We start from the raw sequence: 17,952 nt of genomic DNA on the forward strand, positions 1-17,952 counted from the left end.
CCAGCAGTCGTGCTCCTTGGTATTTACCCAAAGGAGCTGAAAACGCATGTCCACACAAAAGCCTGCACACGGGTATTTATAGCAGCTGTATTCACAGTGGCCAAAACTTGGAAGTAACCAAGATGTCCTTCAGCAGGTGACGGATAAATAAACTGTGGTGCATCCAGACAGTGGAATGTTATTCAGCCCTGAAAAGAGAGAAATGAGGTACCAAGCCACGAGAGGACACGGAGGAACCTTAAATGCATTTAACTAAGTGAAAGAAGCCAATCTGAAAAGGCTACAGACTGTATGATTCCAGCTCTACAACACTCTGGAAAAGACAAAACTATGGAGACAGTAGAAAGATCAGGGGTTGCCAGGGGCTGCGGGGAGGGAGGGATGACAGATGAAGCACAGAGGATGTTTAGGGCCGTGAAACTACTCTGTATTATACTGTAAAGGTGGATACAGGCCATCATACATCTGTCCAAACCCACAGAACGTGCAACACCAAGAGGGGACCCGGATGTAAACCATGGACTCGTGGTGATGAAGTGTCCGCGCAGGTTCATCGACTGCAACAAACGCAGCATCCGGTGGGGGCGTGGATGATGCGGGAGGCTGTGCAGGTGCGAGGGGAGCGGGGGACGGGGGACGGGGGGGGCCGTATGGGAACTCTCTGCACTTCCACTCAATTTGGCCGTGAACCTAAAACTGCTCTAAAATATAAAGCTTCTTAACTTAAAACTAAATTCTGAAAGACCAAGTCAAATAAGGTCTCTAGCCAGCAGTGTCACACCAGTGATGCACATGAGGGCAAGCTGAGGGATACACAGAAACTCCCTTTACTCTTCGTGTAACTTTGCTGCAAGTCTAAAATGAGTTCACAATAAATTTGTTTTTAAAGACACACCCTAAAGAAATAATCCTAAACTAAAAACAGAAAAAGAGAAATTAAGCCTTAGCTCTGATGAACAAAGGCATATGAAGGACTTTTTAAATTCCAGATTTCGTATTAACTGTCACACATATAACGCACAAGTATCCCTGAAGACCTAAATTAGGCACAACCAGCAACGTACGAAGCCACGCCGCAGGACCTCCGGTGGCGTGCATCCCTCCCACCGTCTCCTCAAGGTGCCCCCTCACCCCACACTCCTCCCCACACTCACGCCCTCCCCGTCAGTCTGGAAATACGCGCTCTTTTTCTCTTCTTTAGAAAACGCCTAAGGCAGAAGTTAATCCACATGCCTTTCCCACGAGCCCTCCCCTCCCAGCACAGGGACCCCAGCGGCCAGAGTGGTTCGGGGACTGGTTACATTGAGCCAAAAAAATAAAGAAACAAATACATTGAAAATGACGGGAACTCGCGTTCTGTCTGTCTGTGAAGGGATTCGAAAGTAAGGAAACGAAGACGACTAGAAGCAGCCCTGAGGTCCTAGACTAGAATCTCAGCATCAAGTAGAACACACAGGGTTGTTCTAGATACAGAAAGGGGCAGGCGCGCATGCACGCGCACACTCGCTTGTACACATACATACGTTCCGGGCTCTGACTGCTGGGGGCCTGGAGCAGGGACCCCCATAGCAATCAGCACACACAGTGCTCAGATACTGGTCTCTAAATACCACCCTCCACCGCAAGGAAGCAGGCTCCTGGGCGCCACTGCGGGTGAGGGCAGGGGAAGCACAAGAGGCACCTGGACACCTCTCACGCTTACAGGACGAGGGCAACGTTTCAAAAGGATATAGGAAACCGCTTGAAGAAGCTTCCACTGACCAAATCTAGAAATAACGAGAGCATTGATTACAACCCTCTGAATACAGCAGGAATCCATGCGTCCATACGCAGTGATGAATGAATGCATGAATGAATGAGGACGGAGGGAGGGAGGGAGGGAGGGAAGCTCTTCTTCACGGCAGAAGGCAACCAGTAAATGTGGAAGGCGTGATGGAAACAGAGCATCGTGACCTGGCCCCCAGCCTGGCGGTCCTGACGCAAGGGCAGTCTGCAAGGGTGCTAAGGCCGGGTGAGGGGTGGTGGGAACAGAGTACCTGCGTGACCCTGGAGTGCCTCCTTACACAACACTGATAAGCGCTAAGGGACTAACTGACTACACAGTGGAGAAAGCTGCTTTCTCAGCCAGGCAACTTAACCAGGTGATCAAGGCTAAGATCACCTAGTGATGCCAAGGGTCATCCTACAGAACAAGAGACCTGCCCTCTTCAGCACCGTCAGGAACGGGGAGACTGGGAAGAGGTTCACGCCACAAGCCAGCCGGACACCGCACACGCCTGGATCAAAGAGAAACCAGGACAGGCGGTGAAGTGGGAGCAGGTCTGGGGACCCTGGGGCATCAGGGCTGATTTCCCGATGCGGGGGGATGGGTGCAGTAGTAACACAAGAGAACGTCCAGCATTGTCAGCATTTAGGGGTGATGGAACATCCCACACGCGTACTTGTGTGTGTAAAGAGGGGGTGACGAGGGCTTCCCTGGTGGCGCAGTGGTTGGGAGTCCACCTGCCGACGCAGGGGACACGGGTTCGTGGCCCGGTCCGGGAAGATCCCACATGCCGCGGAGCGGCTGGGCCCGTGCGCCATGGCCGCTGAGCCTGCGCATCTGGAGCCTGTGCTCCGCAACGGGAGAGGCCACAGCAGTGAGAGGCCCGCGTACCGCAAAAAAAAAAGAGGGGGTATCAAAATAAAGGTGGTAAAATGTTCAGAACTGAGAATCTGAGTGGAGGCTCTTATACTGTTCTTACAACTTCTCTGTATGTTTGAAACTACTCTAAACCAAAAGGAAAACACTTTGAAAAACACTAATCATTATATTCCGGGAAGAAGATGCCAGAGGCGTCAAAGTTTCTTTGAATCTTCCCGAAGGCCATATAAAACACACAGCAACTAGAAAGCAAAACCAACCGCCAGCAGGCAACATTTACAACCAAACCGGTGAAGATGAACCGCGAGCAGCCACAAGCCTATCTGAAAACTGTGCAGGAAGAGCAGCGGGGCGGCCGCGAGGCCCGAAGGCCCCAGGGCCCGGCGGGTGTTCACCGGGAGGAGTGGCAGGTTCACTGGAGAGCAGCAGCTACAGCCAGGAGTTCTCTCCTCTCAGCAGCTGCCTCGCCACTAGGAACTCTGCCTCCGACCTGCCAGCGCCCCGCAGCACAGGGCCTCACGCAGAAGAGAACCTGCGAGGAGCGAAATTAAAGCTGAGCAGGACAGTCCGGGACCATGGAGGCAAGAAGGTCCAGGTGAGAGTCAGGGAGCAGCAGAGCCTGACGTCTCAGACAGCAAGTTCGTCACCACGCGGAAACAACGGAAGAGGAGCTCAGTGAAGCTGGCAAACCTGCAAACCACCTCCTCCTAAAGGCTCAAGACAGCAAAATTCACATAAAAGTGAACCACAGAGAGGTCAGGTCCCAGAGAAGCTGCCCGAGGAAAAAAAGAGAATAAGGAGCAGAATAACATCCCTACAGATGATCAGAAACCGCAAAAAGACGTAATCAAAACGAGATCAAAACTGCTATGTTCTATTTCCAAACAAGCTAAAAGACACTGAGAAAATGATAAGAAGCATGAAAGAATAACATAAATCAGAATCAGCGAAACTCAGAAATGAGGTGACAAAGGCAAGGAAAAATCAGAAACAAAAGAAAATTTCACCTGAGAGATGAAGACTCTCCACGGAAAAGAGCACAAGAGCAAACAAACGCAGCAAATGATACCTTAAGAAGGAATTAGAAGAGCGAGAAGCATAAACAGGGTGAAAGTTTTTAGAAGAGAGACTGAAAGGATTCAAGAGAAAAGGACGAGTACTGATGGCAGACACAAAAGACACAGCGTCTGAGTAACAGGAATCTCCGAAGGGGACAACAAGAACAGGAAGGCATTAAAGAAAGCGCTCCTGACACAAAGGCGCGACTGCATGTTGGGAGGACGCAGCCTCCCCCGGGGACGCCAGCCCAAGACAGCCAAGTGCAAGTGAAACGCTGGGCTTTAAGGGAAGAGAATTCTGTGGGCATCTCTGCGCAGAAAGAACACAGGAGAAACACAAGAGAAATAAAATTAGACTATCATCAGACTGACAGCAACCTTCCATACCAGGAAAAAAATTATCTAGTTGTAACTATTTACTCAAGATAGATTCTCAAGGAAAGAAAACGTGAGCCACGGCTTTTCTAGCCATCAAAACCGCCATCGACATGCACAAATACGGGGACGCAGCCCCCACGAAACATTCCAGAAGAATCCAACAGACGAGATTCAGAAAACCAAATGACTGAACAGACATCCACACAGACTTGTAATCAGCATTAAACATAAAGTTACTTATGGACCTAAGACGAAGGGTCCAGGGAGAGAGGACAGCGTGAAACAGCCGCGTGATGTAAGCAAAACACATGCATGAGCGGCAGTCCTCGCTGGAGTGTAGCCCACCCGACGCTCTCCCTCCCAGCATCCAGCCAAGTCGCCAAAGGCCCTTCCCTGGGAGTAAGGATCATACCCTACGTAAGACCCACCCCAACCAAGCCTAAAACCTGCACAGGGAAGGCAAGTCTGCAGGGTGAGCCCCACCGGGTGAGGGAGCTCAGAAACATCGTGGGATTTCCACAGACCCCACTGAGCACCACAGTGAGACACACAAGCTCAAGATGAGCAGCAGGAGCTGACCTGAGGCAAGAGCCAGCACTCTTCAGAGGGGGACGACATGCCGCCCACAAAATCCAGCGCCAAGCCCAGTGACTAGACATGCAGAGAGACAGGAAACCGCGACCCACGGTCAAAGGAAAAGCAGTCGACAGAGACTGGATCGAGAAGCCCCCGATGTCGGACTTGACAAAACCATTAGGGAAGCTTTTACAAATAGGTTCAAAGAATGCTGGGAAAATGTGGCCTCAGTACGTGAGCAGACAGGGAAACCTCAGCAAAGACTCAGCAGCCATCAAAAAGACTTAAGTGGAAATCCCAGAACTGCAGATACATCGACAAATGAAAACTTCACTGGACAGACTGCAGAGCTGACTGGAGAAGACAGGGAATCTGAAGACAGATCAGTAGAAATGATCCAGTCCGAACAGAGAAAGAAGTGATTAAAGAGGGACAAATACAGACTCAGAGACCCACAGGGCAATATCAAAAAGATCTAACAGAGGTATAACTGGGAATCCCAATAGAAAAAGACTGAAACAGAGAAAGTTTTGAAGAAATAAAGGCCAAAGTGTTGCAAATTTGAGGAAAACTACTGACCTACAGATCCAAGAAGCTCAGAGAAGCCCAAGCAGAGTGACTAGCAAGAGAACCAAGTCTAAACACCACATGGACGAACTTCAAAGAAGTAAGACGATCGCCTCAAAACAGCTGGAGAAGTGACTCACGTGACAGACAGGAAACAAGGACTGAAATCACAGTGGGGCCCTGAACACGATGGAACAATGTCTCTAAGGACAACGACGGTCACACGTTTACGGCTGTTTTCAGGTCTAAGAATAAGAGCTCTGCAATTTTGCAAAACACACTGGGAAATCTCCCATCTTTTTTGTGATCCGGAACAAGATAACATGTCTAAATGAGAATAGGAGTTTCCCTGGAAAAGAGAAAGAGACCAGCAGTTAAGACAGGATTCAAGGAGTAGAGGAAAAACGTGAAGGATGGCTAAAATTCTTACAATCACTCATCCCTATTAGTCGGTCATTCTATAAAGTTAAGTGATGTATGTCTGGATCTGCTCGGCTTATTCAAGAACGTGAGAGAAAATTACACATTAAGTTAAGTTAAAAAAGCAGAGCTGAAAGAAAAAAAAAAACTGTCAACATTCAGGGAAAACTTCATTCAAACTTTTGAGGGTGAAATACAACCATTTTCAGGTAAACAAAAGCTGAAAGAATCCATCACCAGCAGATTGCACTACAAGAAACGCTAAATGCTGTCCTTCAAGCCAAAGGGAAATACCACAGATGGAAGCCTGGAACTTGGGGAAGGAACGAAAAACACCAGAAATGGTAAATAAGCAGGTAAATATAAAAGACGATGTTTTCTTTCTTCCTGTGATTTACTAATAAAACAACCGGCAGTTTAAAGAAAAAATAACAATACTTTAAAGTTGGGTTTGTAATTACATATAAAGACACGACAGCAAACAAAACAAGAAACTAACAAACTTTGGACACACGGAAACAGGCAACAACAACCTTCCTTCACGTTAACCCAGTACCCAGGGAGGACAGTCAGTCCCACAAAGGTCGGTCTTCGGACGGAATCTCCCCATATTCTCTTCGAAGTCAGTCTAAATCTCATCGTGTTAAGCTACAGTGATCAAACTTCCTCATGCAAAGAACTTCGTGCTCACATGATATCCACAAATAGGTTGATTTGAATATAAAGTATCGAATGTACCGAGAAAACAAGTACTCCAAGGGCGGTGAGACAACATGTGCGCGAACGACAGCCCGTTCTCGGCGTGCCTGACTCCCTGAAGAGGCGAGCGGGAGGCAGATGCCCCGAGGCCCTTCCAGCCCCCGTCCCTGCATCCGTGCGGTACCTCTACTCCCGATCCTGGTGCCGGAGAGTCCACTTTCCTCTTTTTCCTGGGCCCGATGGCAGCCAGTGCTGTGAGGTTGGCATCTCGCTGCCTCATCTGTGCCAGTTCTTGTTGCTGCATCTTTGTTTTGAAAAGGAAACAGGGACTGTCATTTCACGCACTTTTTTTATTACTACAAAAGTAATACATAGACACCAAAGGGTTTTCTAAACTTTCCTAAATGAAAATTTCATTTGACTGTTTTTTTTTAAACAGTAAGCATATTGTGCAATCAGAAAAACAGTAAAGCAATAGATGCTCACCTTAAAAAGCTCAGATCTGAGCAAATTGTGAGAGTACAGAGACTGGACTGCACCAAATGAGAAATTACCGTGAAGTTTAAAAGCACAGGAAAACACTTTTGCAAACACCGTAAATCGCTACGGGAAGGCCTATTGTGCAGAGATACCATCGCCTTCTCAGCCTCTCTCTCCCTCTCTCGTTAGGTGCTGAGGTTGAACACAAACGTATTTTCAAGTGTGCAGTGTACACTCTTGGACTGGAAACGCTTACCTCCTTTGCCTTCTGTTTCAACCTTAACTGCTCTGGATCTTCTTGTCTGGACCGAGACTATTTTCAAACAGGTAAAAAAGAAAGATAAGTTGTGACCTAAACGTTCATCACCCGACAAACATGTCATCTTATGCGTGACATGACGCCATCTAAGTCACGTGACAGAACGCATTAAATTTTTAAACATTTACAGCCAACGGATGAAAATTTATCATCATGAAAATCAATACCATTTGGATGTAAGAACCACGCCATGGTCCAATGTGACGTGAGGATGGTGGGCCAGGGCAGCCCGCAGGGCTCCAGGCTCAGTTAAGGGACCCGCCCCAAGTGCTGGGCGACCTGCTGAGGTCTGGAGGCTTCCCGCCCCGGCTGCGCTCCTAACCCCGCGCACGTGTCATCGAGGCCAGCGCCAAACCCTGCTCCGGCTCCTCGAAACCCCAAGGGTGTCCGCGAGCGCCCAGGGTGGACAGGGGAAAACTGCGTGCAGCACGAGCACTTGCCTTTGCTGCCCGCATCAAGATCTCTCTCTCCTGTTCGTCCTTTCTCTGTTTCTCAATTTGATCAAGCTGTTCAAAAAATTTGAGCTGAGCCCGGACATCACTTGCCTGCTCGTATCTGTCATCATCCTAGAAAAAAGTGAAACAACTGTTTGTCACGAACTTGGGAACCCAGCCGGCCAGTCCGCGTACCGCTTCCTGCCCCCCTCGGCCCACTCCCCAGGCGGGCGCGCAGACCCAAGCCCCTCTCGTCTCCAAGACTCTGCTTCTGAAGTGCTCTGGATGGGCACATGCCGCCTCAGGTAAGTCATCCGGGGGCTCGCAGGCGACTTTCCATTTTATACACTTTGGGATCATTTGACTCTTTTAAGTTACATTTTAAATTTTTTTCTAATAGCGTAAAAAGTATTTTTAAAGCAAAGTGGCTACAGGTTGTACTTCAAACGCTGCTCGGGCAGTGCCTGGCCGCTCCACGGTGCCCCTGAAAGAGGGTTTGCATGACTGAAGAGGAAGGCGGATTCTGCCTTGAACCTGCTGTGAGAGGCCGGCCCTCCACAGCACACGACAGGGCACCACTCTGAGTCACGGGAGCGCGGCTGAGCCAGAGCCCCTCGGGTCTGCAGGGACAGCTCGGGCCGCAGCTGCTGGGAGCCCCCCGCGTGGAAACGGGGCTCCACCATCTCCAGAGCTGAAGATGCCGCCAGCCCGGACCCAGAAGGCTGGCTCCCTAACCCGGAGGTCAGATCCTCCGCACCCTCCTTCCACAGCCCAGTGGGTAGCGCCCAGAGCACCACGGGACTGAAAGAAGTGGCATCTTCCCAAAATCTCGTTCTGGGAAAAACTCAAAACGAGCTCAACACTCTGCCGCTTCCCCTGTGCCCTCCAGGCAGCACCAGACCCGGGAGCGCCGACAGGGCATCCCCTCCAGGAAACGGCGGGTTACCTTATAAGAGAAGTTCTTTTGCTGAGCCGTTTCTGATATCTTTTCTACAAGGTTCTGCAGCCTCTGTTGCGTGGCGTGTGACACGTAACTCACCACGTCTGGGTGTAACTCTGTTATGCCGTGTTTCTTACCTGGGAAACAGGCGGTATTTTACAATCACTTAAGTTCTTTTCTTTCCTTCACTGTTTTTCCCTTATCCCCCAGTTACCACTTTGTGCAACCTGAGGGTTGGGGGTGGTCTACACCTGCTCCAACTACCTGAGAACGTCACCGCCAACCCCACGGAAAGCACAACCCTGGCAAAACAGGTGACAAGGGACAAGGGGTGTCCCCCCAAGCCCAGGACAGCTCCGTGGTGAGCACCGCAGCCGTGGTCCACACCAGGCCCACTGGTGGAGGCCGGACGCCCAGGGCCATACCTATTTCCAATATTCTTCTTTGCAGAGGCGCCGGGAGGAGGAAGGTCTCGTCTTTGCAGGACCGCGTCAGGGTGCCCACTAACTCAGAGTTCGTAGCCAATATTCTCGCACTTTCTTCCGACAGGTTCACGCCGGCCATCGACGCTACGTCATTGATGTCATCGTCATCCCTTCAGGAAAGAAGAGGAGGTGGGTCTAACGAACGAAGGGCCGCCAACTCGGCGGGCAGAGGGGCGGCTCTCCCGCGCTGCTGTCACCTGAGCACAAAGGCGGTCATCTGCGAGCGAATCTGTTCTTTTAAAGGAAGACCCACCCCAAGGTACGGCAGAGTGGGAGTCTCTGCACACAGATGTCAATGCCAAGTTCACAGAGAGCACAGCACCTACTCACTGCTTCAAGGAGTTTGTTCTGTGAAACCCTTTTTAAATGATCTCACAGCATTATTTTTAATACGATCACAAACTCTCAGAAAAGCTGGAAGAACAGTACAAAGGGAAGTCCGTGAATCACTTCAGGGTGAGCGGCCGACCTGACACCCAACCCCAAACCCCCCGGACACGGCAGTGTGGCTCCCTGTGGACAGAGGCACCCCCCACGGAACCGGGGGGATGGCCTTTGAAACCGGGCCACCAGCCACGCCCAGACCCCCAGCTTTGGCTAACGGTCCCTATAGCGGCTCCCACAGCAAAGGGTCCAGCTCAGAACCACGAGCTGCATTTTGCTGCCACGTCTCTGCAGCCCCTCCCTGACTCTCGTGCCCCTGACACCTGGAAGGTCCCAGGCCAGCTGTTCTGCAGCGTGTCCTCGTTTTCCCTCTGACGGACGTCCCTTTGTGACGAGCCGCGGGCAATGCACCTTTGGCAGGAATTTCACACGAGTCAGGGGCCTTGCTCACCCTGCACACGGAGCTCCAGCGCAGGGGGGCCCTGCCCGCTTCCCTGCGTCGGGGCGCCCCTCCCTCCCTGTGTAGTTACGAGGACCTCAGGGGAGGTGGTCTGAGACTGTGCAAATCCCGTTCCCCTAAACCACCCACTGACTCATTTCTAGGGGCTCGGGTTCCTGTCTTATCCAACAGGTACAATGTCACTACAGACACGGCTGGCAGGAGGGGGCCACTTGGGGGCTTCCGGGAACTCTGACGCTTGAGCACTGCTCTCTGACCAAACAAAGTACACTAACTCGTCCTGCACCCTCCCGACTCCGGCCTGGAATCAGCACCCCCCTAAGGCACCCTGGTCACCGCGGGGGAAGCAGTTTTAGATGAGACCTGGGCGCTGGGTGTGCTGCTGCCATCATGGTGTCACCAATCCCAAGCCCCTCCAGTGGCAGAGCGGGCGGCTCCAGCCATAGCTTTTCCAGAGTATTCACCGCTGGACGTCCGACCCTACCCGACCCCAGCGGGCTCGCCTCGTTTGCTCCTCTCTGTATTTCTAACTCCCTCACACCTGCAGGTGGACGCGTCTTCCCATCTCCGCCACCCGCCCTCTCCCTCGTGGATGTCCTCCCCACTCCTGTGGGCCCCCACCCTCCGTGCCAGACTGTGCCAGCCACCCATCTCCTTGCCCTGCCTGGAGGCGGACCCAGGCTCAGGCCACCACGGCTCCAGCACTGCCAACACCTGCCCTGCTCCCTAACAGCTTGAGGGACGAAGCTTCTGGGAAGGGAAGGGAAGGACCACCCAGGTCCCCCGACACATGCACTTTGCTACTGCTGGATCCAAACCAAAGTAGCCACTGCAGCCCTTCCTATGGCGGTGCTCAGACCAGCTGCTTGTCAAGAGACCAAAGCACAGCATCTCTGAAGGTTCTGAGGTTGAAAGGAGGACGCAGAAGCGTCCTCTGTTATGACTGTGATGCACTCAGAAGACTGAGCCATCGTATCACAGACACAAATCTCCCACTGGTTCGCGCGGAAAGTCAGCTGCTCTGCCATCCCGCCCTGTGTCTGCGGCAAACGTCCCTGAGCCGCTCTGTGGGAAAACACGCACACAGCGAGCGCGCGCACGTACGTGCGTGCGTGTGTGTGTGTGTGCGCGTGCGTGCGCATGCGCGCGCGCGTGTGTGTGTGTGTGTGCGCGCGCGCGCGCGCGCGCGCGTAGGGAATGAACGCAGCCTCAAAGCACCAAGGGCCACCGGGCGAGGCCCTTCCCTCCGGGCGCCTCCTAAGCCACGGGCTCATTCCTTACCTAAACGAGCCTCCCCCGGGCTCCTTGAGCTTGTTTTTCTGTGCAGCAGCTGCTTGTGCTGAGACAGTAGAAAGAGCTTTGGTTCCAGGTAACACGGCAGGTTTCACCACAGGGACTGCAAAACAAGAGACGAGGGTATGCCCCCCGCGCACAGACTCGGAGATGGAGACACTGCTGTCCCCGGTGCTAGGCGGGCTGCAGGGAGGGCCACTCCTCCCAGCCCACCACAAGGAGGCTTCCTAAAACGTCAGAAACGTTGGGTTACTAACTCTAGATTAGAGTAAAAGCATAAGCAGCATCTCTCACGCATTTGCCTTCCTGTATCTCATCAAACTCTTTGGAATGTAGGAACGACTACTGGTTAAGAACCCAGTCCTGAATGTGTAATTGTAAAAATCGTACTGACGGGGCGATGCCCGTACAACCCTGTGAATGTACTAATGCCACTGAATTGTACACCTGTTCACGTGACTAAAATGGCCAAGTCTGTGTTACGTGAGCTTCACCACAATTAAAAAAACAGGGAGACAGGGCCCTGGGGAGAGCGGCCCGGCCGCCGGCCCTCACCTGGCTGCAGCTGGTTCAGCTGGATCTGCTGGGGCGTGGTGAGCACGATGCGGTTGTGGGGCTGCCGGAGCGCCACCATCGGCGTCTGTGTCAGCGTCACCTGCGGCGGCCGGATCAGCGCTCCAGGCTTGGGCGGCGGCTGGATCACCTGGAGCAGAGCCCACGGGGCACATGAGCTCACGTCCCACCCCCGCCCCCACCGCAGAGGGGGCTCCCACACCTGTTCCCTGCCCAGGGCGGGGGGTGGGCAGCCTTCCGGGAGGACCAGGAGGGTCAGCCGGGGGCACTGCATCAGGCTGCAAGCTCCTGGGGGCAGATTAACTGCTCGGAAGCCACACATGGGGCCCTGAGGCCAGCGCCTGGAGGACAGTGTTTGCTGAGCTTGCGAACCAGTGTGGCACAGACGACTTCTCCCCAGATGTGAGCACAGGTGCCGGGGCGCCCCCTCAGATCCCTTCCAGAGCCTCTAGGGCTGGATCAGAATCCAGCTGCTGAAATTTACGAAGGTCGCCTGGTGGGCACACTCTTAACGTTACAGCGCACTCGGGGAGGGATGGGTGGTGCCCAGGGCCGACCTATTTCTGCAACAAAACCTATGAAAATTCACGCTGTCCAGAACGAGCAGACACGACTGCCTGCAGGAGGTTCAGGCCAAGTTTTGCCACAAACTCAGGGAAGAGCCTCCAGGTTTCACGTCTCTACGGCCTTCAAGGGAAGCAGGTGATGGACCGGTGGTGCCCGACTCTGCAAGGGCGCGGCAGAGCTCCACCCCTCCAGTGAGGGGCATGCGAGCGAGCCCTGATCTCACACCTGCACTTTGGCCCAAAGCGCGCGCGCGCGCGCGCGCGCACACACACACACACACACACACACACACACACGGCTCCACCTCCCACGGGAGCCTGTCTTCCTCACCACCAATCAAGGCAAGAACAAATGCAGATTTTAACTTGAGCAGGTGAGAGACCACCACCCTTCATGGCTCTGATTGCCCGCCTGGTTATCACTCGAGCATTATCGTAAGATACACTCCACAACCTACGAAAGTGACGTGAGGACCTGCGTTGTTTTAATTTTTTTTAACCGTCTGTATAGGAACAAAATCCCTTTGAAACGTTAAAAGAAGAATAGCAAGTGCCTTTCTACACTGGGCGAACCCCGTCTGCCTGCAGGAGCGCGCTCAGTCCTGAACTCTTACTGGGCGAACCCCGTCTGCCTGCAGGAGGCAGGAGCGCGTTCAGTCCTGAACTCTTCCCAGCAGACACCCTTTTCTATAGCTACACGACCAGAACCCTGGATCCCAACCACAGATAAATCCACCGTCAGCAGCCGTGCCTCCCGAGGATCTCCAAGCCCCAAATGACGGCTGCAGAGCTCGGTCCTAGACCATGAAACCTGACGTGTCCAGCGCCAAGCACTTAGCGTCAGCTTCGTGTATTTGCGCCATTGCTCCTAATCAAAGATAACGTCCAGCTAAAAGAGCCACTACAAACACACTGTGTCCATTTAAACCAGGGACGCCTGAAACAGTACAGACAACGGACGTGCCAAAGGGCAAAAGTCAGTAGGCTTATTTCGTTTTACTGAGAAATAAATTTCGAAGCTGCAGGGCCTCGGCCCCTGGCTGACACCTCACTATTTCAGATCCCGCCCCAGGTCCTCCCTGGCAGTCTCTCTGAGCCGCGGGCGGCCGGGCACGTGCGGGGGAGCAGGGCGAGGCTCTGGCCTCCATACCAGCGGTGTGGGCTGCCCCTGCTTGCCGACGCCCACCGGCGTGGGCTGCGCGAGGCTGATGACAGGGGGCTGGAGGGCGCTGGTCACGGTGGCCGCCGTCTTCCCGGCCGTGCGCTGCACCGAGCCGCTGAGCACCACAGCCGTGAGTGCGGTGGTGGCCTGCGAGGCCGGTGGCGGCTGCTGCTGACTCTGCTGGATGAAGGCCGCGGAGTCGGGGGTCAGCTGTCTCAAGGCGGGCAAGCTCCTCTGGGCGGAAAGACAGAAAACACACGACCCTGAGAACACGTCCTCGGCCAAACAGCGTCGGTCTGGGGCCTTAAGGAGACGCCCCGGGACGCCGGGTGCCGGCATCCCAAACCACTGTCCCCTGACTGCCGCTGAGCAGGGTCACCCTCAGTGACAACTGGCTGCAATTTGTTTAAAAAACAAAGCAGAAGCGCCACTTCTGAAATGCAGTTAAGCGCGTTAAGGCAGCCGAGGCATCTGAGCGACACCCTCGTCCCAGCGGCGCGGGGCCCCCGTCTGCGGGGAGAGGGCCCCTCGCAGTCCCCGGCTGTGACACAACATTGTGGCCTCAGTGGCGGGGGTCTCGTAACTTACAGAGAAGCCTCGAAAGAGAAAACTTATTAACCTTCTGTCTCAGGGGGCTTGAAACCTGCAAACGCACCGGTGACACCCGTGCAAGCCCACCCATCCCCGGGACGCGCCCACCCCTCCACCCGACGCTGGGTGCTCGCAGGCGGCTTCAAATTACCTTCAGGAAAGGCACAAGGTAAGGTTGAGGTGAAGAATTAAGTTCTCGGTATAACCTACTAGTGAAATCTTCTGCTTCGATTTTTCCGTCCTTAAAAATAAAATTCACATTGAAATTCCTCCACGAATACAAACGCGCACATGCATATCTTTATGCAGCATTTCTCTGGTCTCGCGTTTTAGGACTGGCTGTTCCTCACGCCAGGTCCTGCACTGGATGAAGGTGCGGGAGGGCCCGGGGGCCACATGCTCAGCTGACACGGGTTCCCGGGCGTGGGTGAGGCCCCCGGCCCTCCCTGTGCCCCGCCCCATCGGGGCTCACTGGCCCACCCCACGACTTCCCTACGCCAGCTCCCAGGGACATCTACGCGGCACCTAACCCACCGCACATCAGGCATTTTGCCAGGCGACAGACTAGCCTAAAAGTACCCTCATGACCAAGTTGGAAGGTACCGCAGACCAGGGACACCCTTACCCAGAGAGACCACACCTACGCCGAGACCCCAGAGCAGCTGGGGCACCGGCGGGGAGAAGCGAGCACCCAGACGAGAGGGCCCAGACCCCGCTCTGGAAACCAAAGCGAGCCAGGTGTGGGGGCTGGGGGCCAAGCCCACGGCTGACTGGGCCCAGTTCAAGGTGGGAGTGGCCAGGGCTGCAAAGAGGTCCTGTAACAAGGGCGGAACGGGGGTCCCGGTGCCCTGATAAGGGCGCAGCACAACGGGGACGGCACTGGGCTCATCCAGGGGTGGGGGGATGGATGGGGAGGGTCGACGAGACGAGCCCACGCTTCCAGCGCCGGGGAGGGACCACAGACAAAGGACCGTGGGAAGAAAGGGAACGGCGTTTATTTAATTAGAAATTTTCATTAGAAGGTAAAATTGTTATAATTAAAACAAACAAAAAGCTGGGAGTTCTTGTTTGTCGCAGGAGGTGAGATTATTTTTCAATCTCTGGGTTTCCTGAAAAGATTTAAGGAGCATCTGAAGCGATCATTTTTCCTTGTGAGAGCGGGACTTCATTCCTTTCTGGCCCCAAACCCACATGGTCTGCAGAGACGGCACAGAGCCAGCCCCTGAGGGTGGCTCCCCTCCAGCCCAAGCCTCGGCACGGAAGGGAGGCTGCGAGCGGAGGGTCTGAGCCGGCGAACCCACCAGCAGGACAGAAAAGTCCAACAGCCCGTCTGCTGAGCCACCAGGTTTCCTTGCATAGAGAAACCGAGAGGAAAGGAAAACAGCAGGAAGGAGGGGACCCCCAGGTTACCAGCAACAACAGAGGCAGCTGCCACAGGTGGACCTGACCGACTCTGACTGAGCCCTGCAGGCAACACTGGACTCAGCCTCTGGGCACCTGGGGGCTGCGAGGGATCCTGTGTTCGCAGGTTATGTCCAGGCATCCGTGCTAAAATATTTATGAGACTGGGGAGGGGCTGTGGGTAGCAACGGGGGCGCAGGAGATGCAAAGTCATATAAGAACTCATGACCGACGAAGCCCGCAGGTGGCCCAGAAGGGCTGTCACTCTGCTTTCCGCTTCTGTATCACTTAAAATCCCCCATGAAAGGGACTTCCCTGGTGGCACAGTGGATAAGACTCCATGCTCCCAACGCAGGGGGCCCGGGTTAGATCCCTGGTCGGGGAACTAGATCCCACATGCATGCCACAACTAAGAGTTCGCATGCCACAACTGGGGAGCCCACCTGCGGCAACTAGGGAGCCTGTGAGCCTGTGAGCAGCTAAGACCCCGTGCAACCAAATAGATAAATATTTAAAAAAAAAAAAATCCTCCGTGAAAAAGGCAGAGCAGGTGGAGGAGCGAGCGAGGGCCTTTAAACACCCTCCATCTGGTGAATTTACATCGCTCCCCTGCGGCCAACACGCTGCGAGGCTCCGAGAAGCCGGGCTGGCGAGCGGATGGCAGGGTGGTGGGCAGAGGGGCCCAGACTCCGGCCGCACCCCACCCCCATGGCCAAGTACAGCGCTCTAAGGCAGAGGGGCCGGCGCACAGAGCTCTTACCAGCAGATTCTGTACCAGTTCTTTCACGTTAGCGGCTGTCTCTGTAGACTGTTTACCAGATGAAGCCAGTTTTATTAGCGTAGATAAAAAATTTTTACATTTCTTCACGTTCTCCATAGTTTCCTGGATAGAAATTAAAAAGATGTAAGCAAAAAACTCTTAAAAGGCAGATTTTCATCACAGCTTTTAACTAAGACATGGGTATCATAAGAAATGTATATTTCTGGACTTCCCGGTGGCGCCGCGGTTAAGAATCCACCTGCCAACGCAGGGGACACGGGTTCAAGCCGAGCCCAGGTCCAGGAAGACCCCACATGCCACAGAGCAACGAAGCCCCGTGCGCCACAACTACTGAGCCTGTGCTCTAGAGTCTGCGAGCCACAACTACCGAGCCCACGTGCTGCAGCTACTGAAGCCCGCATGCCTGGAGCCCGCGACAAGAGAAGCCACCACAGTAAGAAGCCCACGCACCGCAACGAAGAGTAGCCCCCGCTCGACGCAATTAGAGAAAGCCCGTGCGCAGCAACGAAGCCCCAACGCAACCAAAAATAAATAAATAAATTTATTTAAAAAAAAAAAAAAAGAAATGTGTATTTCTTTTCTTAAACTTCTTTGAGGAAAATGCAATAACTCTCACGGCCTGATGATGGGAGTATAAACCAGGACATGTGCTCTGAAGGTCCAGACCCAAGTTTACCGCTCACTCAGCCCAGCAATTCTACTTTTAGAAATGTAACTAATAGCCAATAAATGTAAGAAAGATGAGCTATAGGACATTCACCTTGACACTGCTTACCATAAAGAAAATCCGATCCCTATCTAAGTGCACAGGAGAAGCAACTGAACTATGGCACAGATACTAAGGGTGACGAGAGACACTCAGCAAAGAAACGTGAGCCACGCAAGTCACAAAGGAAGCGACCCCACTGGTTTAAAGATTCACACGTGTGCAGGACAACTGCTGGGGATAAGTGTTAAGGGGGCAACGCTGCCGCTCTACAGGCCGCAACCGCCGTGCAGCCCGGCCCCCGTGTCACCCCTCTGAACACACCTGGTCCGGCTCCATCCCACAGACGTCCCCCACAGCCCAAAAGCCTCGTGTAGGGTGGTGGACCCTTCCTGCGGCCCTGCAGAGACCACTGCCCTCAGACCCACTCATATGGAGCCGTGGAGACCCCAACGCATCCCCACGTCCATGGCAGTGGCTCCCCTGGGCCGGCTGGCGCTCTGAGGCAGCACGAACCACACATACGGCCCCAAATCGCAGCCGAGAGGCGGCACTCACCGTGGCGGCTGTGGAGGTGGTGGTGGCCCCCGGGACCGTTCGCTGAGGTGTCCCCGTCTGAACAGCTGTCGCCGTCCCAAGTGAGGGTGTCTGGGCAGCGCCACCCAGAACAAGCTGAGGCTACGAGAAGCCAAAACACAAGGTAGATAGAGGCTGCGGGGAGGCGGTCTTCGTGAGACTCCCTGTAGCAGGCGGGCCCCACGGGACATGCGGCCTCAAGGGACCGCACCAGCCCCGCGGCAGACCGTGTCCCCGAGGGCCACCTTCCTGAGCACCGAGGAAGCAGTATTTTGCAGCAAAAACTGACAGAAACGAAGCCAATGGCCGGGAAGAACCTGGTTGTCAGAAGTCGATCCTAGAAGTCACATGGTGACCAAAACAAATGATCTTTTAATAACCAAACCAGATCCCGTCTCAGAACTGAAAAGAACAAACAGAGAAACCAACTGAAAAGCCCGTCACCTGGCTTGTGCAGGC

At 53.8% G+C, this 17,952-nt stretch overlaps 1 protein-coding gene across 1 annotated transcript in view; it reads right to left on the reverse strand.

Moving 5' to 3' along the window:
- The window catches only part of TAF4 (TATA-box binding protein associated factor 4), a gene marked incomplete at its 5' end in the record, with an annotated part of 71,629 nt that overhangs the window by 9,353 nt on the left and 44,324 nt on the right, over positions 1-17,952 (reverse strand). The window contains 11 exons of the mRNA XM_082858106.1: positions 6,527-6,646; positions 7,079-7,135; positions 7,582-7,707; positions 8,522-8,652; positions 8,941-9,110; positions 11,126-11,240; positions 11,693-11,840; positions 13,427-13,672; positions 14,181-14,270; positions 16,191-16,313; positions 17,476-17,595. Of these exons, the coding sequence (XP_082714232.1) occupies positions 6,527-6,646; positions 7,079-7,135; positions 7,582-7,707; positions 8,522-8,652; positions 8,941-9,110; positions 11,126-11,240; positions 11,693-11,840; positions 13,427-13,672; positions 14,181-14,270; positions 16,191-16,313; positions 17,476-17,595 (1,446 nt within the window). The remainder of the gene's footprint in view (positions 1-6,526; positions 6,647-7,078; positions 7,136-7,581; positions 7,708-8,521; positions 8,653-8,940; positions 9,111-11,125; positions 11,241-11,692; positions 11,841-13,426; positions 13,673-14,180; positions 14,271-16,190; positions 16,314-17,475; positions 17,596-17,952) is intronic.

The sequence above is a fragment of the Leucopleurus acutus genome (genome assembly GCF_964270905.1).
Source record: "Leucopleurus acutus genome assembly, chromosome: 16".
In the NCBI taxonomy this organism is placed as follows: Eukaryota; Metazoa; Chordata; class Mammalia; order Artiodactyla; family Delphinidae; genus Leucopleurus; species Leucopleurus acutus.